The 24,891-nt window shown below is 48.3% G+C and overlaps 4 protein-coding genes across 8 annotated transcripts; 1 reads left to right on the top strand and 3 right to left on the bottom strand.

Annotated features, from left to right (window-relative positions):
• Positions 1-1,202: 1,202 nt before the first annotated feature.
• On the top strand, positions 1,203-8,361 carry LOC117648074 (natural resistance-associated macrophage protein 1-like). The gene is made up of 13 exons (XM_034390239.1): positions 1,203-1,353; positions 1,889-1,983; positions 2,234-2,340; positions 2,417-2,539; positions 3,227-3,453; positions 3,823-3,961; positions 4,508-4,663; positions 5,084-5,242; positions 5,337-5,384; positions 5,858-6,016; positions 6,097-6,320; positions 7,397-7,598; positions 7,961-8,361. The coding sequence occupies exons 2-13, from the start codon at positions 1,893-1,895 to the stop codon at positions 8,048-8,050; spliced, it is 1,725 nt and encodes a 574-aa protein (XP_034246130.1). The 5' UTR covers positions 1,203-1,353; positions 1,889-1,892; the 3' UTR covers positions 8,051-8,361.
• Position 8,362: 1 nt separating this feature from the next.
• Positions 8,363-12,395, bottom strand: LOC117648492 (zinc finger protein 14-like). Its single transcript, XM_034390998.1, has 4 exons — positions 12,374-12,395; positions 11,940-12,092; positions 11,330-11,434; positions 8,363-9,477 (listed from the first exon to the last, which is right to left on the bottom strand). The coding sequence occupies exons 1-4, from the start codon at positions 12,393-12,395 to the stop codon at positions 8,927-8,929; spliced, it is 831 nt and encodes a 276-aa protein (XP_034246889.1). The 3' UTR covers positions 8,363-8,926.
• A 100-nt stretch (positions 12,396-12,495) lies between these two features.
• Positions 12,496-22,516, bottom strand: LOC117648076 (zinc finger protein 383-like). Of its 5 annotated transcripts, XR_004587852.1 has the most exons (7): positions 21,603-22,516; positions 20,818-20,913; positions 18,275-18,379; positions 17,486-17,581; positions 16,286-16,843; positions 14,570-14,674; positions 14,125-14,149 (listed from the first exon to the last, which is right to left on the bottom strand). XR_004587852.1 is itself a non-coding variant. In XM_034390254.1 (5 exons), exons 1-5 carry the CDS (start codon positions 21,745-21,747, stop codon positions 13,008-13,010), a joined length of 1,077 nt encoding a protein of 358 aa, XP_034246145.1. In that variant the 5' UTR covers positions 21,748-22,516; the 3' UTR covers positions 12,496-13,007. The 5 variants fall into 5 exon arrangements, 3 of the variants coding, with proteins under 3 accessions (XP_034246145.1, XP_034246147.1, XP_034246146.1); XR_004587851.1 differs by lacking the exons at positions 14,125-14,149; positions 14,570-14,674 and adding an exon at positions 15,010-15,514 and having other exon boundaries at positions 16,192-16,843; XM_034390254.1 differs by lacking the exons at positions 14,570-14,674; positions 16,286-16,843; positions 17,486-17,581 and adding an exon at positions 12,496-13,642 and having other exon boundaries at positions 14,054-14,149.
• Positions 12,496-24,758, bottom strand: LOC117648077 (zinc finger and SCAN domain-containing protein 2-like). Its single transcript, XM_034390258.1, has 3 exons — positions 24,220-24,758; positions 22,527-23,361; positions 12,496-12,891 (listed from the first exon to the last, which is right to left on the bottom strand). The coding sequence occupies exons 1-2, from the start codon at positions 24,323-24,325 to the stop codon at positions 22,643-22,645; spliced, it is 825 nt and encodes a 274-aa protein (XP_034246149.1). The 5' UTR covers positions 24,326-24,758; the 3' UTR covers positions 12,496-12,891; positions 22,527-22,642.
• Between the last annotated feature and the right edge of the window lie 133 nt (positions 24,759-24,891).

Raw genomic sequence — 24,891 nt, 5'->3', positions numbered from 1 at the left:
CTGAATTCGGGAAAAGATGAACCCGCCTGGGATTCGAACCCACGGCCATCTCGTGGTGGCCAACACCTCTACCGTCTGAGCCACCGAGACACTGACAACCGGCCCGCTTTATCTTAGAATGATGGTACCGTATCCGAAAAGTAAATTGGGGAAAGGATTGACTCGCCTAGGATCTCACCCATCCTAGAATCCTAGCTACTTTTCAGATCGGGTACCACCGCTCTAAGATTGGAAATCGCCAATATATGTGTGGCGCCGCAGCCAGTATGTGTTTATTTATGTATTTATTTCATCACCGCGCTGTGACATGTCGAATGGGTGGCCTACCTTCACGGCGCCGTCCAGTGCGTAGCACCCGCGGTAGCACCGGCGGCAAAAGACGGATTCGGCGGGGAGTCGAACCCAGGACCTTCTCGTGCCCGCCGACGCCTCCACCAGTTTTCCAGAACCAAAACCAGATTCCAGCAAATTTCAAGTGTCTTTTTCTTTTTTGCATCCCTGCTGCCCTACTTGAACAATCACTATCTAGCATGGTAAATCTGTAACCTGAAACGCAAGACCATGGAAGAGCATCACGAAGAGGAACGAATGCCTGAGGCTTAGCAGTGGACGCGTGTGGACGCGTGCCTGCTGCGCCGCGAGACAAGCGCGAGGCCAGGAGGATAAGGAGGAGGGGGGAGGGAGAGAGAGAGAGAGAGAGAGAGAGAGAGAGAGAGAGAGAGAGAGAGAGAGAGAGAAAAAGAGAGGGGGGGGGAGGAGAAGAGGGTCCCCTACGCTAGCTAAGACGCTCATTCCAAAATGGAGGCGTCTCTCTCTTGCACTCATGGCACGGCCCGGCGCGGATCAAAGAGAGAAACCTGCGGGGCCCGCCGCTCGGGACCCGTCGCACAGTGGGCCGGTGGAGGCGGCCAAAACTCTAGACGCGTTTTGAGCTCCAGAGTCGCTAAATGGGACTCGAACCGAACGTGTGACCCCACCAATGGATTGCTCTCCGAACGAGGAATCTATTGGTGGGGTCACACGTTCGGTTCGAGGTCTGTTTAGCGACTCTGGAGCTCAAAACGCGTCTAGAGTTTTGGCCGCCTCCACCGGTCTTCTGGCCCACTGTGCGTCGCTGGGGACCCGCCTGCAGACACTGAGTCAGAGTCGCTCCTCGGAATCTGCTCCGCCAGTGTGCCTTCCGGTGGGCCGCGGCGCGCATCGAGGGGCCGGCCACGCCTGAGGCCGCCGCGCGTCGCCGTCGGGGAAGCCCCTTCTGGGCGTCGGCTGGCCGACGCGGTGCCATGAAGCACCCTCGCTGCCTCGAAGAACGACGGGCAGAGTCGCGGACGAGAACCTCAGCAGGACGGACGGGTGAGTGCCGCATTCGCAGTGGACATGCCGGCTGGCGGCGCGTTTCAACCGCCAGGGACTCTGCATGTTATGTAATGACTGCCACGGAGCGCTTCACAGCGGGCGCCGGCGGACAAAACTCCAGACGCGTTTTGAGCTCCAGAGTCGCTGTTTGGTACTCGAACCGAACGTGTGACCCCATCAATAGATTGAGGAATCCATTGGTAGGGTCACACGTTCAAGTACTGTAAAGCTGCTCTGAAGCTCAAAACCCGGCCTGGATTTAGACCGCCTCCACCGGTCTTCTGGCCCCCTGTGAGGCAGTGCCCGAGGTACTGCCCGCAAACTGCTAGGGAAAGCCCCAACAAACCCACAGAGATTCCAAGCAATTAATATTTATCAGGTTTCAAATACAAACGAATGCATGCGAGGGCTCGTTGTACTGTACTCTTTGTACAATTCTCTTTGAACTTCCTACAATCCTCGTTGTCCTCTTTTTTTTACAGTTTGCGTTGTACTTTTGTTGTGCTGTTCACACTTCTTCTTTGCACTGCAGGAACATGCGTGGTGCGGGGGCGGCGGCAGTCCGCATCGCAGCACGGCGCAGCGCAGCGCCCGGCCAGTCGCAGGATGCAACCAACGTGCCCAGTGGTGGGTACCAAGAGGGACATAACTTTGAATTTCAGTGTACAAATTTCTGAATTCTACGTAAATGTCCGATGAATTTCCATGAATCCGAGCGAAATCACCTTGAATTTTCGATATAATCTTCACTGGGTTTCGAAGAATTCCTATAAATTTTGAATTGAAAGTATTTCATGAATGTTGAAGAAGTGTGACAAAAATTCAAGGTGGTCCTATGAATTACGGTGTACAAATTTTTCGGAGTTGTTTGTCCTAGGTGGGTACGTGCAGTCGGCCGCGGAAGCGACAGAGAGGTCCCCGTTGATCGGCACCCAGAGCAGCTCCTACCTCGATCACCATGTACTCGTGCCTGAGGCGGACCCGGTAAGGAAATGTGCCAATGTACTAACAGACGCGTATCGTTAAGTCGCCATAACCCGTTCTTTTGTCTTTTGCTCAGAGCTTCTTCAGTTTCCGCAAGCTGTGGGCTTTCACGGGGCCTGGATTTCTTATCAGCATTGCGTACCTCGACCCTGGAAACATCGAAGCAGATCTCGAGGCGGGGTCTCTAGCCCAGTACAAGGTTTGTTTTAGCGCCAATGCAATGGTCGGCGGCCTGTTGTACATTTCTGGCCTTACGTAAAAACAATAATAATCATGAGACATTGACCGTGATAGCAGATGACAGAAACGAATAAGTTAAGTCAAATTTTTATAAATAATATTTATGCTTAAGTTATTTGTTTGAAGAAAACTGATCAAGTGACCTTTGGGCACAAATTATGGAACTCAAGGAACGCTTTATTCTCTTGTGATCATGTCCAAGAGGGACAAGGTACAAATTAAACGTTTGACGGCAGTTACGTGTCACTTAAAAGATCTCTGGTCTTAGCTCAGATTTGTGTTGCTCAGAGTTTCTTTATACACATTTAGATATACAAGGAAGAAACCTCACTGTTCCTGAATTGGTTATTTTCAGCCTTTGTAGTGATTTATAGCCCTCCAGACTAGGTATCACGATGTACACTGAAATTCCAAACGCTATGAGTATTGCACGTATGGTGCAATGCATCTGAGATATCGCACCAGACGTGCAATGCCTCAACCATATTGCACCTTACGTGCAATGCATCCCGAAAATGCCCTGTGCAAATGCATGGGAATAGGGAGGCATTGCACTTCATGTGCAATGCTTTTGCATACCAATTGACGCTATACTCATAGCGTTTGGATTCTCAGTGTATTCGCACCCATTTCGTTGTCTGCGCAGCTCCTCTGGGTCGTGCTGTGGTCCTCGGTGGCGGGGCTGCTCCTGCAGCGGCTGGCAGCCCGCCTGGGGACCGTGACGGGGCGGCACATGGCCGAACACGCGCACGGCCAGTACCCCCGGCCGGTGCGTATCCTGGTCTGGCTGATGATCGAGCTCGCCATCATCGGGAACGACATGCAGGAGGTCATTGGAACTGCCATCGCTTTCTACCTGCTCTCCAACCGCATGTGAGTTGATTGGTGTTCCGAGCACGTTTGGAAAGATTTTTGCTTGGGTTAATTTTGAAAAAGTTCCTTATGTAAAACAACGCTTTCATTCGACGAACGTGACATCACGTTGAAACAAATGTGACATAATGTGACGTTCCTTTGAGCCTAGTGTCACATTCGCGTGAATCAGGCATAAATTAGCTTATTCACATTCAAACGGATGTGATACAATGCTCAAAGGAACGTGACATTCTGTCACACTCGTGCCAACGCGATGTCACGCTCCTGAAATGAGAGTGTAATCCATAATTTTTGCCCCTAAGTGACAAGAAATGTCGCCAAATTTTGTTTGCGCTGTGGCTAACATTTTCGCGCTTTCTGTTGCAGCATCAAGGTGTGGCAGGGCGTGCTCATCACCATCTTCGACACATTCACGTTTCTCCTCATAGATAAATACGGAATGCGGAAACTGGAGCTCTTGTTCGCAACTTTCATTGGCATTATGGCCATCACTTTCGGTTACGAGGTTCGTATGCTGCTATGGTTGTAGAAATTAGAGTGAAAAAAGAAAACCTGGCGAGAGCACTAATTTGAAAGAATTGACCAAGCCCTTTATCCTGATATAGAGTAGGACGAGCTTCCAAGATGTTCTTGACTCTAAAAAAATATAGAAATTTCCCGTACTTCCCGTATACTAAATGCTATGTACAATTTTGTACGAGAAATCACAGTTTTTGTGCACACGAACTTTTCGTACAAATTTTGAACGAAAAACTGCACATATTTCCCCAATTTTAAGCAAAATCGCGTACAAATTAGTACGAAAATTTCGTGTACACACAAAATTGTGTCTCGTGCAAAAATTTGTACGAAAATATTTACTATGCGTTCTATAAGGGAATAAGACGGAAACCGCTCTAGAAAGACGAAGGCGGAAGCCACGAGGGGCACATTCTATGATGAATGAACAGAATTGCACAGCTCTACGTAGATGGCCACCCATTGTTACTAAATTACGTCAGAAAATTTTGAGAACGAGATCGTCCAAAGCGTATGCATTTTTATTTTTCAGTACGTCGTTTCAGCTCCCCCTCAAGGGGAAGTCATCAAAGGCGTGCTGTTGCCTTTGTGCGAGGGCTGCGGGACCCCGGAACTGCTTCAAGTTATATCGATAATAGGGGCCATAATAGCTCCACACAACCTGTACCTGCACTCGGCTCTAGTCAAGGTGATGATAAAATAGGCTCGCTAGTGAGCTCTAGGCCTCAACGTGTGAAGGAGAAAGGCTTACGCGCAGCATGCAGTTTTCATTGCAAAGCCGGTGGTAAGTTTGCCTGCCACAAAGCCATTTTGAGTGCCAAAAATTGGCCAGCTTATGAACATTTCCGACCAAAGCTTGCCAAATTTTGGCATTCGAAACGGCTTGCCAAATTTACGGCAAGCAAACTTACCACTGGCTTTGCAGTGATTATGGGTCAAGAATGTAGTTGTAAATGTGTACTTGCAAAGTATGCATATGTAAGTGTGAACTTGCAAAGTATGCATTTGTGTGTATTTAGTAGACGGTTACGGCAAGGGTTACGGTTAGATTGCTAGTGCACTGTCAGCAACAGCCGGTGTTCATTGCATGTCCCTTTGTTCGTCACAGACTCGTGATATAGACCAAAACAGACCAGCAGATGTTCGCGACGCAAACAAGTACTACTTCGTCGAGACCAGTATCGCAGTCTTCGTCTCTTTCATCATAAACTTGTTTGTGGTGTCCGTTTTTGGAGAAGGCCTGTATCTCAGAACGAACCAGGAAGTGGTAGGTATTTTCTGATTCAAAGTACTCACTCTACTACTGCACATCCATTCCCCTATCATATGTCATGACTATTCTGTTTTGTCTTTTTCGACAGAGAAACGTTTGCCTGGCTAGTGGCAGCACCTACGCAGATATATTTCCGGTACACACAAGAAATTTGTGCAAACATAAGACGATTTAAATTTGTTTATATTTCGATTTTTTTTCTTTTTCTTTGCTTTTCCATTGGATATCAGTTTGGGCGACACTCTAGTTTCAGGAGCGTGACGTCACATCTGCTGAAACGAATGTGACGAAATTTCACGTTCCTTGAGCAATGTGTCACATTCGTCTGGATGTGAATCAACCGTAAATAAGCCTATTCACATTCTGACGAATGTGACCCAATGCTCAAAGGGACGTGACATTCACGGTAAAAACGGTACCTGGTTTTCCCAGAAAGCCTATGGTAGAGACATAGGCGATTTCTAGGGAGCAGTTCCTGGGAAAACCAGGAACCGTTTTTATCGTGTTTTGTCACATTCGTATCAGTGTGATGTCACGTTCCTGCAGTGAGAGTGGAGTCGAAATGTTGAAAGGTAACCTTGAAACGTCCTTGTTTTTTCTCCACTACAGAACAACGGTGATATCGTCCAGGCAGACATGTTCCAAGGCGGCATTTTCCTCGGCTGCAAGTTTGGTGTCGCGGCCATGTACATCTGGGCAGTCGGTCTGTTCGCGGCGGGTCAGTCTAGCACCATGACTGGCTGCTACTCTGGCCAGTTTGTAATGGAGGTACGTTTCCAACTTTTCAGATTTGTCAGTGAGTGCACAGCAAGTTACCGTGTAGCGTGACTTGATCTGTCCCTTTCCAGGGCTTCCTTCACCTCCAGTGGAGCCGCTGGCGAAGGGTGCTGTTCACCCGGACGCTGGCCATCGTGCCCACGCTGTGGGTGGCGTACTACAGCCGAGTGGAGGAACTGTCGATCATGAACGACACTCTCAACTCGATCATGAGCGTCCAATTACCCTTCGCACTTCTGCCCCTAATCGCCTTTACATCCAATAAACACGTGATGGGAGAGTTCGTGAACTCTGTGTAAGTAGGGACCGTGGCACTGTGGAAGAACGGCCCCGGCGGTCAAAACTCTAAACGCGTTTTGAGCTCGAACCGAACGTGTGACCTCACAAACAGACTCCTCGTTCGGAGAGAAATACCTTGGTGGGGTCACAAGTTCGGTGCGAGCCCCATTTATCTTCTTTGAAGCTCAACACGCGTCCGGGATTTTGACGCCGCCCCCACCGGTCTTCTGCCCCACTGTACGTCGGCTTGTTGCACAACACGACTGAAAATTTGAAAAGATTCTGCGCCAGCCAGTGTCGCGCCAAAATTTGTTCAGACCAAAATATCACACCACAAAAGGGTGGGACTTCCATATTTGACCCCGCATGGACCGCATTGACTGGGTTCAAAATTCTAACCACATTCTTGGTCAAAACTATGCCTCACTATTTAGTGGGAGAGACACTTTTGTCCGACAAAATTTTGGCGAGACTTTCAGGTCCCTTACTATTGAGGAAATCTGACTTCATAAGTCATTTGGACATTGTAAACTCATCAACTCTGACATTAATATTACAAGGATTACGCGAGACCGCGTTATGTGAACAGCTTCCATTCTCGCTCTGTTTCGATCAAATCTGCGTGGCATATGACATTGCCTGGGCCAGCTGCTTCGACAATCGTTGTCCAAATTCGATTCCTAACTTGTTTTGACTAGAAAAGACAAACGTGTTGCTTTAATTTTTCCTATTCTACACTAAATGTCTTACATAAATAACATTATGTTGCACTTGAATCCAGCGCAACGCATAGATACTCAAGACAGAAGTTTCTTCAGAAAACTCGATCTTTCCCGCATTTTCATGTTTCGGCATAAAACCAACCAGTTGGGCAGATGTGAAACCTTCGTTGCGAAGCCAAAACATACCCAGATAACGCTTGTGCCATTCTCCCCATATTAGGGGAATGTGCTTCATGACAACATTTGCACAGTCTGCGACAAACCATTCAACAACTAGTAACCAGGCTTCAGCTATCGCTAGCCAAATGCATCATACACGTTCTCCGTCAAGAATTGAACACAGTGGCGTTTCTTTTGTTTTCCCGCCCAGGCCTTCCACGCTGCTGGCACTGTTTCTGTCTGCGGGCATCATAGCAGCCAACACATTCTACGTCATCCAGGCTCTGCCCGGCGGCACGCTGTGGATAGCCCTGTGCGCAGTGCTGGGCATTTTCTACGTCAGTCTGGTCGCCTACTTGGCCCTTCACATGCTGTTCAGCATGGGCCTTTTCGAGGGACTCAGCAGGAAGGCGGTACGTTCACTCATTTACCTAAAGGGTTCGTCATTTTGATGACCCTACCATTTTGAGCTTTTGCCTGCGTTCGTCTCAAGGAGAACAGAAAAGTCAACATTCAAAGCGAGTGATAGAATCAGTGAGACAATCCCTCACAAGAATGCACATGGAGTGGGATATATCCCGACGTGGGCCCGACGTGGGCCCGACGTGGGCCCGACGTGGGCGTGAGAAAAAGTCGAATTCGAGACATCGAACTGTGGTTTGAGAAGTCAGCAAACCATGTAAATCGGTGAAATCAAAAGTCGGATAGATTTGGGGAGCAATGAGCATCGATATTATAACCCGTAGAATGACTTTGCCTTTGTTTCTTTTTTCAGTTTGTGAAGAAATACCTCTTCTATACGCCCCTGTTTATGGAAAATTCTCAACATCAGCCCACGGATTCTACGGAGGGCGAGAACACTTGACACGTCTGCGACGCATCGAACGCACCCCTCAATGGAGAGGGCCATTTTCTTTCATCCCGGGATGGCCTTCCTGGAAGGCCTTCCTGTTCAAAACAAGACCGGAAAAGATATTCATCTCTGGGCCGAATGAATTTAGAAGCATGCAGTGGAATTTCAAGAGCGGTATTTAAAAACGAATCTAGCGGATAAGAACGGAACAGCGGTATTAAAAAATTTTGAAACTATTTGAACCCGCCCAACGAACAAGCAGCTTGTAAGCTAATATAAACATCATGAACTAAAAAAAATAAAAAAAAAAATAAACCACAGAGGTTACAGGAAACAACTTTTATTAGGTGTTGAAAAGCGTAATTCAAAAGCATTCGAGTGTTAACGAACTACTTTTTATCCACCCAATCAAAGACACATTATCATTATTGCACAAAAACCAAAACAAAGCGTTCGCAAATCAGGAACACAATAAGAAAATACAACAGAACAGCAACTTTCATAAGACCAATAAATCACTCCATTACAACATAAGATAACCATCCCTTAAGTTAAGTTGTTTTTTTTCTTTTGTATTGCATTTTATTGTTAAGGGCCTTAACAATAAAATGCAATACAAAAGAAAAAAACAACAAAAAAACAAACAAGAAACAAATTAAGTGAGTCCGTAGAAACCTAAAACCTAACACTGTTTAAAGTGTTTTGTCCAACCAAAGGTGGAGAGCGTCAGTCACGGGCCATCACGTGAATTCAACAATACGATGGTACACAGAATTTACACCGACAGTAATATTACTGAAACGATTTTCCTAAGCGGAAACCCTTTTGCACCTAAAGAGGCGGGCCCCTTGCGCAAACGTCTCCACATACATAAAAGCTTGGTACGTATTAAACAGGCTTCTTCTTAGCGTGGGTCCTGTTGTGCCTCGCAAGATGGGACGAATCAGAGAACTTCGTTCCGCACACTTTGCACTGGAAAGGCTTCTCCCCAGTGTGGATCCTTTCGTGCGTGTTTAAAGCGGTTGACCGGGCAAACTTCTTTCCACACACATCACACTGGAAAGGCTTCTCGCCAGTGTGGATCCTTTCATGCGCCTTCAAGTCACCTGATTGGGTAAACTTCTTTCTGCACACCTTGCACTGGAAAGGCTTCTCCCCGGTGTGGGTTCTTGAATGCACTTCAAGATTGAACGCCCGGGTGAACTCCTTGCCGCAGTGTTGGCAGGCGTGCCGCTTGCCGCGCGCTGCGAGGTGCTTCTCCAGGCCCGCCTCGGCATCCAAGGCCGCTCCACGCTCCGCACACTGCGAGGCGACAGCGCGGTCCGCCCCTCCGTCCCCAGCCGTGCCGCTGGCCGCGGAGTCCTGCTTGGCGTGGCCGACTCCAGAGGCGAGCGAGAAGGTGGCGTCGATGTGCAGCCACGGCTCCTCAGCCTCCAACCCTGCAACCAAACGCCCACACCGTCAACAACGCCTCGCGGTGCCCAACTCGCCGCCGTTGGCGTGCAGTGCAAGCTGCAGGTGGCGGGGCAGTGGTCTCGCAGTGCAGCGGCCTCTCTGCCAGTACGCACCGTTAGACCAGCTCTTATTTTGCGAAAGTGAGAATTCCGCTGGGTTCCCCGACTCACAATGACCGAAATGGTTAGAAAACTCTTAATTTGAAAGCCCAAGGTCGTCAGACTTACCAAAGCCGTGCCCCAAGACCCTATATAAAGGCAAAAAGCCAATTTTTAGGCACGAAGTAGCCTTATAGTATACCCAGGACTCAGCCGGCTCGAGATTTGATTTGTGTGGCCCTTTATGCATTTCGGAAGTTTTCTATACGATTTTAATGAGATTTTGCAGACTAGTAGAACTTTGAACGCTGATTCTGATGTTGAAATCTGGTCAAAAATTTGGTGGCCAATTTTGAGAAATTTGCTGTCAAAATCGCCGTTTCCATGGCAAAACTCGACTCGTCAAAGGAAAAAAAAGGGAGTGGGGGGAGCCGAGCCGGGGCGGACCAATAGCGGAGCTTCTTTTTGGGTCTGTACAGCTTACTCCAAAAGCTGAAAAAGCAACGTTCGAAATGAAAAATTTCTTTGACTGCAGGTAGACAAGATGCAACAATAGAATTGGTGCCGGTTCGAACGCAGTTTTTCGGGTAGAACTATCCAATAATACTTCTTGATTGGAGTGTTTTTGGACATGCGCAGTGTTGTTGTTGTGATTCAGTTAGCACTAGGACCACTTCGCTCCACCTCGCGACTTGCAGTGCTCATGTTCCTCGAACAAGACTCACCCGCGTTTCGAAACCATCCCTCCCGAGTTTATGAAGTTTGTCAAACCAACCGTCGTGGTGTTGATACGTTGTAAGGGAGAACTATTACACAGAATTGAAGAAAACATGACTAGAGAACCATAGCCTTTTGAAACAAGCCAAACAATTCAACGTCCACAACGATGGAGGGGCAGTTTTAATGCGCGACTGCTGGCGCTTTCAGCTTCGCGATTTTCGCAAGGGCGCAGACGCCGAGAAAATAGTTGCCAACCCGAGAAAATTAATTTACTGACTTCTTTCTGCTAAGAACATTTTAACCATGATGGACTTCAAAGATGTTCCATTGTCAGAACACTGCGGAATACATTAGCATTGGAATTTTTTGAATTTACCAGCATTTTGATTTCTATTTATTGTCAAGTTTAAATTTCGACGGATGGCACATCGACCACATTGGTACCACTGCCATTGGTAGTCCCCTGAGCCACAACTTCACAACACCACCCACTTCTTTTCTTTCTCCACACTCTTACACAATAATCAAATTGACTTCGTGACTCCTAGGATTTCTTGAAATCGTATTTTTTTTTTTCGGATTTTCACCAAACTAAGTTTGACTTTAAAGTAAACAGGCCATAATACGACCCTTTGGGCGAAAATTTCGTCCGTTTTGCGATACCTCGACTCCTTCATGCCCAAACGGCCTACCCAACCGCGAGCATAAAAAAGACGCCGCGCGGGCGGTTGGGGAGGCCGCTTGGGCATGAAGGAGTCGAGATATCGCAAAACGGACGAAATTTTCGCCCAGAGGGTCGTATTATGGCCTGTTTACTCTAGAGTCAAACTTAGTTTGGTGAAAATCCGAAAAAAAAAATTTGGCGTTTTGCCTTTATATAGGGTCTTGGGGCACGGCTTTGGTAAGTCTGACGACCTTGGGCTTTCAAATTAAGAGTTTTCTCACCATTTCGGTCATTTTGAGTCAGGGAACCCAGCGGAATTCTCACTTTCGCAAAATAAGAGCTGGTCTAACGCACCGTCCTTGCCGCCTTGCCCCGAGGTCGCGGCGCTGCGTCCACGCCGCGGTGCTCCTGCAGGAGGGCTGCCGCAATGCTCTGCCTCCGTCTCGACGCGCCGGGCACCTGCAAGCAGCACGCCGTCAAAGTACTCACAACTAAACTAGCCACCGTGCTAATTTTGCTACTAATAGGGAACCTGACAAAACGCAGCAACAATGTGACAAGATGTCACGTTGGTTTGAGCATTGTGTCACATATTTGAAAGAGAACCAGCAGTAAAGAGTCATCTTCGATAAAAGACATTTAAGAGCACCATGGCAAACGGGTGAGAACGACAGCACACGATAAATGACAAGCATCACGGACATTTAGGGCAGGGCGATTGCAAGCCATGGATCGCAAAGGTGCAGACAGGGGCTGCAATGCTGAAGGCAGCCAGTGAATCGTTCGTCACAATCAATACGATTATCAAACGATGCATGCAGGTGTCCTGGAGAACGTGAAGTGTAGGCTCAAGTGGAAGCACTTGCATCTTCTGCGGGGACTAAAAGAGTGCTGAGTGATGTGGTCAGAATGTCACAGGTGAGATCCGAAGACTAACGTTTGGCCCCAGCCAGCAGCCACTCACCGTCCGAGTCGTCCTGTCCAGCGCCCGGGGCGCTGAGGCCACACCGCGCTCCTCCTGCTGGGGGGCTGCCGCACTCCTCTGCCTTGACGCGCCAGGCACCTGCAAGCAGCACAGCGTTGGCGCCAAAATCAACCACAGCATCAACCACTTTCCCTACTCAAAACTAACTTCAATGCACTTTAAAATACCGCACCATTAAAACAAGCGGAACGAAATTTAATAACTGCACTGCAGCGAGCAATTTATCAAGGAAACAGCCAGACCGAATTCGCAGCAAAAATTTGTAGCTCAAGCATTCTAGAATAATGACATTGACACTGCACCAGGTCACGTGACCACACACCAACACCAACCGCCGCAGGGGCATGCACAGACCAACACAGCACGGCAAGGCACGTGAATGTGAACTGGGTAACGGAAGAAAGTCGACACACAACGCACGACGGGGCTGAGCATTTTCATTCAATATGGTCGGGTCAGAACAAAAAACACATCGTAATTGCAATAAACCAAACATTTCGCGCCAAGAAAACCCTCAATCAGGGATACAATCGGAGAAGTAGAAAGTAACAAAACTTTTAATTGACAATAAATCACTCGAAAAAGGACAAAACTTTAGCATCCCAATACAATCAACAGCCAACAAAGAAAATACATCATATTCCAACCCAGCCAGTCCGTAATGAATATAATACAGGTCAAAACGTTTTCAAAGTACACGGGGCAAAAACATTTTGATTACCAAATAGAGAAAGAACAAGTAAGAAAAGAGTAGGAAAAGAACTGTTAGTCACAAGAATCAGTTAAAAGTTACAGTTTTGTCGGAAGATTAAGCAGAACACAAAACTGTTACTAGCTCGTAACAAAACAAAATTGAGAATTCAGTGTGTGTTTAAACACAGGTCAGAGGCGCAGTCAAATGACCTCTACCTGGGGTGGACAGAAATTACACCTACAATATTTGAACCGAAAAGCCTGTCCTTAAATTGAACTACAAAAAGTTTCAACACCCGAGGCAGGCCGCTTCGGCGAGCGTCCAAACGCATACAATAACTACGTGCATTAGGACTAAACTGGCTTCTTCTTAGCGTGGGTCTTGCTGTGCTTGGCAAGATCAGACCTCCGGTTGAACCGATTCTCGCACACTTGGCACTGGAAAGGCTTCTCCCTAGTGTGCAGCCTTTCATGCGTCAACAAATGGCCAGATTGGGTAAACTTCTTCCCACACACTTTGCACTGGAAAGGCTTCTCCCCAGTGTGGGTCCTTTCATGCCGGGAAAAGCTGCCCGAAAGCGCAAACTTCTTTCCACACACTTTGCACTGGAAAGGCTTCTCCCCAGTGTGGATCCTCTCATGGTTGGTCCAATTGGAGGACATCGCAAACTTCTTTCCACACACTTTGCACTCGAAAGGCTTCTCCCCGGTGTGGGTTCTTGAATGCTGTTTAAGATGGGCCGCCCACTTGAACTCCTTGCCGCAGTGTTGGCAGGCGTGCCGCTTGCCGCGCGCTGCGAGGTGCTTCTCCAGGCCCGCCTCGGCATCCAAGGCCGCTCCACGCTCCGCACACTGCGAGGCGACAGCGCGGTCTGCCCCTCCGTCCCCAGCCGTGCCGCTGGCCGCGGAGTCCTGCTTGGCGTGGCCGACTCCAGAGGCGAGCGAGAAGGTGGCGTCGATGTGCAGCCACGGCTCCTCAGCCTCCAACCCTGCAACCAAACGCCCAAACCGTCAACAACGCCTCACGGTGCCCAACTCGCCGCCGTTGGCGTGCAGTGCGTTGCGTGACGTCAAACAAATGGCTTGGAGAAACGACGGCCCATGCAGGCGGCAGATTGTAGCAGGAACGACCACCATGGCAAATGGGTTCAAACGACCGCCAACGGTACAGGGCAAGCATCGCGGAAATTTGGACCGGGGCGATTGCAGCCTAGAAGATACTGTGCTGAAGGCAGCAATTGAATTGTTCGTCACAGTCGCTGCGATTATCAACAAGAGATGCATCTGGCTCATCTGGAAAAGTTACAGTACTCGCCTGTGGCACTCGAGGCATTCTGAACTCGGAACTTGTCGACTTCATGCCTGAGACTACTTGCTGGGGTACAGCCCCACCCACTCACCGTCCGAGTCGTCCTGTCCTGGGCGGCCGGCGGTGCTGCATGCACCTGCAGGAGGGCTATCACACTGCTCTGCCTTCACCTTGACGCGCCAGGCACCTGCAAGCAACGGTTGTCACGGAGTTGGTTTCAGTTTTGATCTGATTTGACAATATCTTAGGCTAAAACTGCATTGGGGTTGATTTCAGATCTTGGCAGGAACGAGCACCATGGCAAACGGGTCAGAACGACAGCACACGATAAATGACAAGCATCACGGACATTTTAAGCAGGGCGATTGCAAGCCATGGATCGCAAAGGTGCAAACAGGGGCTGCAATTCTGAAGGCAGCCAGTGAATCGTTCGTCACAATCAACACGATTATCAAACGAAGCATGCAGGTGTCCTGGAGAACGTGAAGTGTAGGCTCAAGTGGAAGCACTTGCAACTTCTGCGGGGACTAAAAGAGTGCTGAGTGATGTGGTCAGAATGTCACAGGGGAGCTCCGAAGACTAACGTCCCCAGCCAGCAGCCACTCACCGTCCAAGTCTTCCTGTCCAGCGCCCGGGGCGCTGAGGCCACACCGCGCTCCTCCTGCTGGGGGGCTGCCACACTCCTCTGCCTCCGTCTTGACGCGCCGGGCACCTGCAAGCAGCACAGCGTTAGCGCCAAAATAAAACTGCATCAACCACTAACTACCTTTCACTGCTCAAAACTAACTTCAATGCACTTCAAAATACCGAACCATTAAAAAAAGCGGAGCGAAAAATAATAACTGCACTGCAGCAAGCAAGTTGTCAAGGAAACAGTCTGACCGGACTCGCAGCAATAATTTGTAGCTCCAGCATTCTAGAATAATGACATTGACACTGCACCAGGTCACGTGACCACACACCAACACCAACCGCCGCAGGGCCATGCACAGTATTTCAAGGCACTTGAATGTGAACTGGGTAATGGAAGAAAGTATACACACAACGCACGACGAGGCTGGGCATTTTGATTCAATATGGGCAGGTCAGAACGGAAAACACATTGTAATTGCAACGAAGCAAACATTGCGCGCCAAAAAAACCCTCAATCAGGGATACAATCGGAGAACTAAAATGTAACAAAACTTATAATTGACAATAAATCACTCGAAAAAGACAAAACTTTAGCATCCCAAAACAATCAACAGCCAACAAAGAAAATACATTATATTCCAACCCAGCCAGTCCGAAACTCACATTATACAGGTTAAAACATTTTGTAAGTATACAAGGCAAGATCATTTTGATTACCAAATACAGTCAGATAAAAAAGTCACAAAAATCAGCGAAAAGTTACAGTTTTGTGGCAAGATTAACTGTGTCTAGCTCGCAACAAAAAAGTTTTGAGGCTTCAATGTGTGTTTAAACACAAGACAAGGGCGCAATCACGTGACCCCTATGTAGCTAGGATGGACAGAATTTACACCTACAATATTTGTACCTAAAGGCTGTCCTTAAGGGGGCTCATACATGTTAAAAGCACTTTTTTAAAAAAAAATTTTGATGTAGACGGATTAAGATTTTACAATTTCTGTGTTAAAATCCTTTTAGATAATTGAGTAAGCTTCATTTTGGCTTAAGGGAAAGTGACTTTGGACATTTTTGGAGATTTAGTCGAAACTTTTAAAAATTTGCTTCTCGTAAGATTTTGTTCGCATACTTGCTCAGATCTGGGGGGAAAAAAATCGGGGAGACTCACCCCCAGTAGTGTCATAGAATTGACTAGAATGGGCTTTATATCTGCAATAGTTTTCAAGAAAAAAAATAAAAACAATTTTTTTAACAATTTTTAAACAAATTTTTCAACAAAAAATTGTTTTTATTTTTTTTTCTTGAAAACTATTGCAGATATAAAGCCCATTCTAGTCAATTCTATGACACTACTGGGGATGAGTCTCCCTGATTTTTTCCCCACAGATCTGAGCAAGTATGCGAACAAAATCTTACGAGAAGAAAAATTTTTAAACGTTTCGACTAAATCTCCAAAAAATGTCCAAAGTCACTTTCCCTTAAGCCAAAATGAAGCTTACTCAATTATCTAAAAGGATTTTAACACAGAAATTGTAAAATCTTAATCCGTCTACATCAAAAAATTTTTTTTTAAAAGTGCTTTTAACATGTATGAGCCCCCTTAACTAGAACCACGAGAAGCTTGAACTCTTCTGCCCCTTACGAGGCAGGCCGCTTTGGTGGACGTCCGAACGCGTAAAATAACACTACGTACATTAAGATTAAACTGGCTTCTTGTTGGCGTGGGTCCTGTTGTGCGCGGCAAGAGCAGACCTCTGGCTGAACCGCTTCTGGCACACTTTGCACTCGAAAGGCTTCTCCCTAATGTGAATCCTTTCGTGCCTGGTCAAGTTGCTTGATTTCGCAAACTTCTCCCCACACACTTTGCACTCGAAAGGCTTCTCCCCAGAGTGGATCCTTGTATGCTGATACAAATTGCCTGACCGCGAAAACTTCTTCCCACACACTTTGCACTGAAAAGGCTTCTCCCCGGTGTGGGCTCTTAAATGCTGGTCAAGAAACGACGCCCACTGGAACTCCTTGCCGCAGTGTTGGCAGGCGTGCCGCTTGCCGCGCGCTGCGAGGTGCTTCTCCAGGCCCGCCTCGGCATCCAAGGCCGCTCCACGCTCCGCACACTGCGAGGCGACAGCGCGGTCCGCCCCTCCGTCCCCAGCCGTGCCGCTGGCCGCGGAGTCCTGCCTGGCGTGGCCGACTCCAGAGGCGAGCGAGAAGGTGGCGTCGATGTGCAGCCACGGCTCCTCAGCCTCCAACCCTGCAACCAAACGCCCACACCGTCAACAACGCCTCACGGTGCCCAGCACGCCGCCGTTAGCGTACAGTGCGTTGCCTGACGTCAAACAAATGGCTTGGAGAAACGACGGCCCATGCAGGCGGCAGATAGTAGCAGGAACGACCACCATGGCAAATGGGTTCAAACGACCGCCAACGGTACACTGTGAAAATTTGTGTCGTCACTTGACGACAATTTCAAGGCTAAATTTCCTTATAACAATGTCATCAAATCAATTGATGACATTGTTGTCACGCCCATGCAATAAGCATAGGAGCTTTGATGAAAAGGTCATCAATTTGAGATGAGATTGTCATCATTTCAAAGTGATGAAAATATTATCCACGTTTTTGTCATCCAGTGACAACAAATTTTCACAGCGTACAGGGCAAACATCGCGGAAATTCGGACCGGGGCGATTGCAGCCTAGAAGATACTGTGCTGATGGCAGCAGTTGAATCGTTCATCACAGTCGCAGCGATTATCTAGAGATGCATCTGGCTCATCTGGGGAAGTTACAGTACTCGCCAGTGGCACTCGAGGCATTCCGAACTCCGAACTTGTCGACTTCATGGCAAGTTCATGCTCGAGACCACTCGCTGCGGTACAGCCCCACCCACTCACCGTCCGAGTCGTCCTGTCCTGGGCGGCCGGCGGTGCTGCATCCACCTGCAGGATGGCTGTCGCACTGCTCTGCCTTCACCTTAACACGCCAGGCACCTGCAAGCAACGGTTGTCACGGAGCTGGTTTCAGTTTTGATCTGATTTGACAATATCTTAGGCTAAAACTGCATTGGGGTTGATTTCAGATCTTGGCAGGAACGAGCACCATAGAAAACGGGTCAGAACGACAGCACACGAAAAATGACAAGCGTCACGGACATTTTGGGCAGGGCGATTGCAAGCCATGGATCGCAAAGGTGCAGACAGGGGCTGCAATTCTGAAGGCAGCCTGCACTGTGCAAAAAAACCACAGTGAATCCCGTTAATTTTTTTGCCAGGATTTACTGTAGGTCAGAACACAGGACTTACTGTGCCTGGCTACAGTATTTACTGTACCTGGTACAGGATATTCCGTACTCCACTCCTGTGGTACAGTAAATCCCGTACAAAGTACAGTAGATCCTGTAAAAAAGTACAGTAAATCCTGTACTCTGACACAGTGACAAAGTGACAGCTGTACTAACCACTACAGGATTTACTGTATTTTTTTCCGACAGTGTGTGAATCGTTCGTCACAATCAATACGATTATCAAACGATGCATGCAGGTGTCCTGGAGAACGTGAAGTGTAGGCTCAAGTGGAAGCACTTGCAACTTCTCCGGGGACGAAAAGAGTTCTGAGCGATGTGGTCAGAATGTCACAGGTGAGCTCCGAAGACTAACGTTTGGCCCCAGCCAGCAGCCACTCACCGTCCGAGTCGTCCTGTCCAGCGCCCGGGGCGCTGAGGCCACACCGCGCTCCTCCTGCTGGGGGGCTGCCACACTCCTCTGCCTCCGTCTTGACGCGCCAGGCATCTGCAAGCAGCACACCGTTAGCGCCAAAATCAAACTGCATCAACCACTAACTACCTTTCCCTACTCAAAATAACTACAATGCACTTCAAAATACCGAACCATTCAAAAAAGGCGGAGGGAAATATAATAACTGCACTGCAGCAAGCAATTTATCAAGGAAACAGCCAGACCGGATTCGCAGCGAAAATTTGTTGCTCAAGCATTCTAGAATAATGACACTGACGCTGCACCAGGTCACGTGACCAAACACTAACACCAACCGCCACTAGGGCATGCACAGACCGATACAGCATTTCAAGGCACTTAAATGTGAACTGGGTAATAGAAGGAAATCGACACAACGCACGACGGGGCTCGACATATCGATTCGATGTGCGATATAAAAGGCAGGTCAGAACGAAAAACATTGTAAATGCAATAAACCGACTATTGTGTGCCACGAAAACCCCCAATCAGGGATACAATCATAGAACTTGACACTAACAGAAATTTTATTTGACAATAAATCACTCAAAAAAGGAAAGAAAAACTAGAGCATCCCAATACAATCAACAGCCAACAAAAAAAAGACATAATTTTCCAACCCAGCCAGACTGTAATTAATAAAATACACGTCGGAACGTTTTGTAAGAAAACAGGGCAAAAACATTTTGATTACCAAATAGGGTAGGAGAGAAAACCCAGTGAAAAGTTACAGTTTTGACGCAAGATAAGGCAGAACACATAACTGAACTGTTTTTAGCTCGTCACAACAAAAAAAAGAGACTTCAGAGTGTGTCGAAACACAATTCAGAGGCGCAATCTCAAGACCTCTGTGTGTTTAAACACAGGTCAAAGGCGCAGTCAAATGACCTCTACCTGGGGTGGACAGAAACACCTACAATATTTGAACCGAAAAGCCTGTTCTTAAATTCAACCACAAGAAGTTAGAACACCCGAGGCAGGCCGCTTTGGCGAACGTCCAAACGCATACAATAACGACGTGCATTAGGACTAAACTGGCTTCTTCTTAGCGTGGGTCTTGCTGTGCTTGGCAAGATCAGACCTCCGGTTGAACCGCTTCGCGCACACTTGGCACTGGAAAGGCTTCTCCCTAGTGTGGATTCTTTCGTGTGCCTTCAAATGGCCCGATTGGGTAAACTTCACTTCACACACTTTGCACTGGAAAGGCTTCACCCCAGTGTGGATCCTTACATGCCGGGACAAATGGCCTGAATGCGTAAACGTCTTTTCACAAACTTTGCACTGGAAAGGCTTCTCCCCAGTATGGGTCCTTTCATGCTGGGACAAATTGCCCGAAAGCGCAAATTTCTTGCCACACACTTTGCACTGGAAAGGCTTCACCCCAGTGTGGATCCTCTCATGGTCGGTCAAATTGGAGGACACCGAAAACTTCTTCCCACACACTTTGCACTCGAAAGGCTTCTCTCCAGTGTGGATCCTTTCATGGCTGGTCAAATTGCCTAGAAGCGTAAACGTCTTCCGACACACTTTGCACTGGAAAGGCTTCTCCCCAGAGTGGATTCTTGAATGCTCTACAAGAAACGACGCCCACTGGAACTCCTTGCCGCAGTGTTGGCAGGCGTGCCGCTTGCCGCGCGCTGCGAGGTGCTTCTCCAGGCCCGCCTCGGCATCCAAGGCCGCTCCACGCTCCGCACACTGCGAGGCGACAGCGCGGTCCGCCCCTCCGTCCCCAGCCGTGCCGCTGGCCGCGGAGTCCTGCTTGGCGTGGCCGACTCCAGAGGCGAGCGAGAAGGTGGCGTCGATGTGCAGCCACGGCTCCTCAGCCTCGGACCCTGCAACCAAACGCCCACACCGTCGACAACGCCTCACGGTGCCCAGCACGCCGCCGTTAGCGTACAGTGCGTTGCCTGACGTCAAACAAATGTCTTGGAGAAACGACGGCCCATGCTGGCGGCAGATAGTAGCAGGAACGACCACCATGGCAAATGGGTTCAAACGACCGCCAACGGTACACTGTGAAAATTTGTGTCGTCACTTGATGACAATTTCAAGGCTAAATTTCCTTATAACAATGTCATCAAATCAATTGATGACATTGTTGTCACGCCCATGCAATAAGCATAGGAGCTTTGATGAAAAGGTCATCAATTTGAGATGAGATTGTCATCATTTCAAAGTGATGAAAATATTATCCACGTTTTTGTCATACAGTGACAACAACTTTTCACAGCGTACAGGGCAAACATCGCGGAAATTCGGACCGGGGCGATTGCAGCCTTGAAGATACTGTGCTGATGGCAGCAGTTGAATTGTTCATCACAGTCGCTGCGATTATCTAGAGATGCATCTGGCTCATCTGGGGAAGTTACAGTACTCGCCAGTGGCACTCGAGGCATTCCGAACTCCGAACTTGTCGACTTCATGGCAAGTTCATGCCTGAGACCACTGGCTGCGGTACAGCCCCACCCACTCACCGTCCGAGTCGTCCTGTCCTAGGGGGCCGGCGGTGCTGCATGCACCTGCAGGAGGGCTATCACACTGCTCTGCCTTCACCTTGACGCGCCAGGCACCTGCAAGCAACGGTTGTCACGGAGTTGGTTTCAGTTTTGATCTGATTTGACAATATCTTAGGCTAAAACTGCATTGGGGTTGATTTCAGATCTTGGCAGGAACGAGTACCATGGCAAACCGGTCAGAACGACAGCACACGATAAATGACAAGCATCAAGGACATTTTTGGCAGGGCGATTGCAAGCCATGGATCGCAAAGGTGCAGACAGGGGCTGCAATTCTGAAGGCAGCCTCCACTGTGCAAAAAAAAACCACAGTGAATCCCGTTAATTTTTTTGCCAGGATTTACTGTAGGTCAGAACACAGGACTTACTGTGCCTGGCTACAGTATTTACTGTACCTGGTACAGGATGTTCCGTACTCCACTCCTGTGGTACAGTAAATCCCGTACAAAGTACAGTAGATCCTGTAAAAAAGTACAGTAAATCCTGTACTCTGAACTACAGTGACAGCTGTACTAACCACTACAGGATTTACTGTATTTTTTTCCGACAGTGTGTGAATCGTTCGTCACAATCAATACGATTATCAAACGATGCATGCATGTGTCCTGGAGAACGTGAAGTGTAGGCTCAAGTGGAAGCACTTGCAACTTCTCCGGGGACTAAAAGAGTACTGAGCGATGTGGTCAGAATGTCACAGGTGAGCTCCGAAGACTAACGTTTGGCCCCAGCCAGCAGCCACTCACCGTCCGAGTCGTCCTGTCCAGCGCCCGGGGCGCTGAGGCCACACCGCGCTCCTCCTGCTGGGGGGCTGCCACACTCCTCTGCCTCCGTCTTGACGCGCCAGGCACCTGCAAGCAGCACAGCGTTAGCGCCAAAATCAAACTGCATCAACCACTAACTACCTTTCCCTACTCAAAACTAACTTCAATGCACTTCAAAATACCGAACCATTATAAAAAGCGGAGCGAAAAATAATAACTGCACTACAGCAAGCAATTTATCAAGGAAACAGTCTGACCGGACTCGCAGCAATAATTTGTAGCTCCAGCATTCTAGAATAATGACATTGACACTGCACCAGGTCACGTGACCACACACCAACACCAACCGCCGTTAGGGCATGCACAGACCAACACAGCACGACAAGGCACGTGAATGTGAACTGGGTAACGAAAGAAAGTCGACACACAACGCACGACGGGGCTGGGCATTTTCATTCAATATGGGCAGGTCAGAAGAAAAAACAAATTATAATTGCAATGAACTAAACGTTGTGCGCCACAAAAACCCTTAATCAGGGAAACAATCGGAGAACTAAACAAAACTTTTAATTCACAATAAATCACTCGAAATAGGACAAAACTTAAGCATCCCAATACAATCAACAGCCAACAAAGAAAATACATCATATTCCAACCCAGCTAGTCCGTAATGAATATACTACAGGTCAATGCGTTTTCAAAGTACACGGGGCAAAAACATTTTGATTACCATATAGAGATAGAACAAGTAAGAAAAGAGAAAGAAAAACTGTTAGTCACAAGTTACAGTTTCGTTGCAACACTAAGCAGAACACAAAACTGTTTCTAGCTCGTAACAAAAAAAAAAAAGAGAATTCAGGTCAGAGGCACAGTCAAATGACCTCTACCTGGGGTGGACAGAAACACCTACAATATTTGAACCGAAAAGCCTGTCCTTAAATTGAACCACAAGAAGTTTGAACACCCGAGGCAGGCCGCTTTGGCGAACGTCCAAACGCATACAATAACTACGTGCATTAGGACTAAACTGGCTTCTTCTTAGCGTGGGTCTTCCTGTGCTTGGCAAGATGAGACCTCTGGTTGAACCGCTTCTCGCACACTTGGCACTGGAAAGGCTTCTCCCCAGTGTGCAGCCTTTCATGCGTCAACAAATGGCCAGATTGGGTAAACTTCTTCCCACACACTTTGCACTGGAAAGGCTTCTCCCCAGTGTGGGTCCTTTCATGCTGGGACAAATTGCCCGAAAGCGCAAACTTCTTTCCACACACTTTGCACTGGAAAGGCTTCTCCCCAGTGTGGATCCTTTCGTGCGCCTTCAAATCGCCCGATAGGGTAAACTTCACTTCACACACCTTGCACTGGAAAGCCTTCACCCCAGTGTGGATCCTTTCATGACTGGTCAAATTGCAGGACACCGAGAACTTCTTCCCACACACTTTGCACTCGTAAGGCTTCTCCCCAGTGTGGGTTCTAGAATGCACTTCAAGTTTGGACGCACAGCCGAAGTCCTTGCCGCAGTGTTGGCAGGCGTGCCGCTTGCCGCGCGCTGCGAGGTGCTTCTCCAGGCCCGCCTCGGCATCCAAGGCCGCTCCACGCTCCGCACACTGCGAGGCGACAGCGCGGTCCGCCCCTCCGTCCCCAGCCGTGCCGCTGGCCGCGGAGTCCTGCTTGGCGTGGCCGACTCCAGAGGCGAGCGAGAAGGTGGCGTCGATGTGCAGCCACGGCTCCTCAGCCTCCAACCCTGCAACCAGGTTAGAAATTATCAGTAGGGTGGAGCGATGGATCGAAAATCTAACACCTTTCCATAGAAATAGGACCCTTCTAAAACTGTGAGACTCGTGCCAAAATAGTTCTGACCGGGGCCTCCCCCATCTTGACCGTCCATTAGAAGTTTCAAACATCACCCGAGGCATGTAAATGATCCTTCAAACCGAAGACTCATGCACGCAGGAGATTGTGAAAGGAAGGAACAAGCAACGTGGCAACCGGATTAAAACAGCCCATGGTACAGGGCAAGCATCATGGAAACTTGAACAGGGCGATTCCAAGCAATGGATGACTTCACTGGTAAAACTAAACCGTAACTCGATGCTTGAGTCCAGCATCAAGTTAGGCTACACCGCACCATATGTCGTCAAACGTGGTCTAGACCACACCAACTGATGTGGTCAAAATGGCATCCATCTGACCACACCAGTGGTGCGGTCTGGACCACGTTTGGTTTTTCAGTGTAGAAGACGTTACGCTTGAAATGGAGCGTACTCTGGAAATTCCCCCACGCATTTAGATAGGGGGAAACCTAGCGGATGAGCCTGTTACGCTTGATTTTAAGCGCAACCCTATGACGCTTGAAATCAGAGGGTAATACTACGCTTTAGTTATACCGCTGTATACTTCAGGCAGCCCGTGAAATGGTTCCTCACAATCGCCGCATCCAGGTACCCCAGGGAACGTAACGTGCAACGTGTTGAAACCAATTGGACTTGAGGCGTTCTGAACGCGGAAGCCCACGGCAAGCGGCCTAATGTTGCAGGGAAGCTCCGAACTAGTAGCTTTCATGCTTCGCATCACGGACTGCGGTTTGGCCCCAGCCACTCACCGTCAAAAGCCTCCTGTCCTGGGTCCTCGGCGCTGCGTCCACCTGCAGGAGGGCTGCCGCACTGCTCTGCCTCCGTCTTGACGCGCCAGGCATCTGGAAGAAACATAATGTTAAGGTACAGTCATTTGAACTCCAATTTTTACGGTCTACCTTTCCCCATTTAAAACTAATTGCATTGCCTTTCAAAACGCTTACTGAACTAAAAACCGAAATACTTCAAAGAATGCGGTAAAAACCTAGAGACCACAAATTCGACTTAAAAAAAAAAAAAAACCTTCAGGTTCATGAGGGTTAAGGACAAATACTGAAAATATCACTTTATTGCACATTAAGGCGCAGATAATCGCGGCAGTCACGGAATCGAATTAGAAGGGAAAAAAAGGGGCCTAGGTATCACAAATTGATTGGCATTGAGAATGTATCAGGCAACGTAAGCACAAACCCACACCAACACCAACCGCCACAATATCATGCACAGACCGCTAAACATGGCAAGGCACGTAAAAATGAACTGGGCGATGGGTGGAAAACAAAGCACAACAGAGCAGGGCCTTTCGGACACGTGTTCGAAATGTGATACATGAATGATCAAAATGAGAAATACACTGTTCTTGCAATTAACGATAGTTATTGAGCCACGTTGACCCGAATCAGGAAGACAATCAGAGAACA

The sequence above is a fragment of the Thrips palmi genome, unplaced genomic scaffold (assembly GCF_012932325.1).
Source record: "Thrips palmi isolate BJ-2018 unplaced genomic scaffold, TpBJ-2018v1 HiC_scaffold_3, whole genome shotgun sequence".
NCBI classification, from domain to species: Eukaryota; Metazoa; Arthropoda; class Insecta; order Thysanoptera; family Thripidae; genus Thrips; species Thrips palmi.
This window is presented reverse-complemented; position numbering and strand designations above follow the sequence as displayed.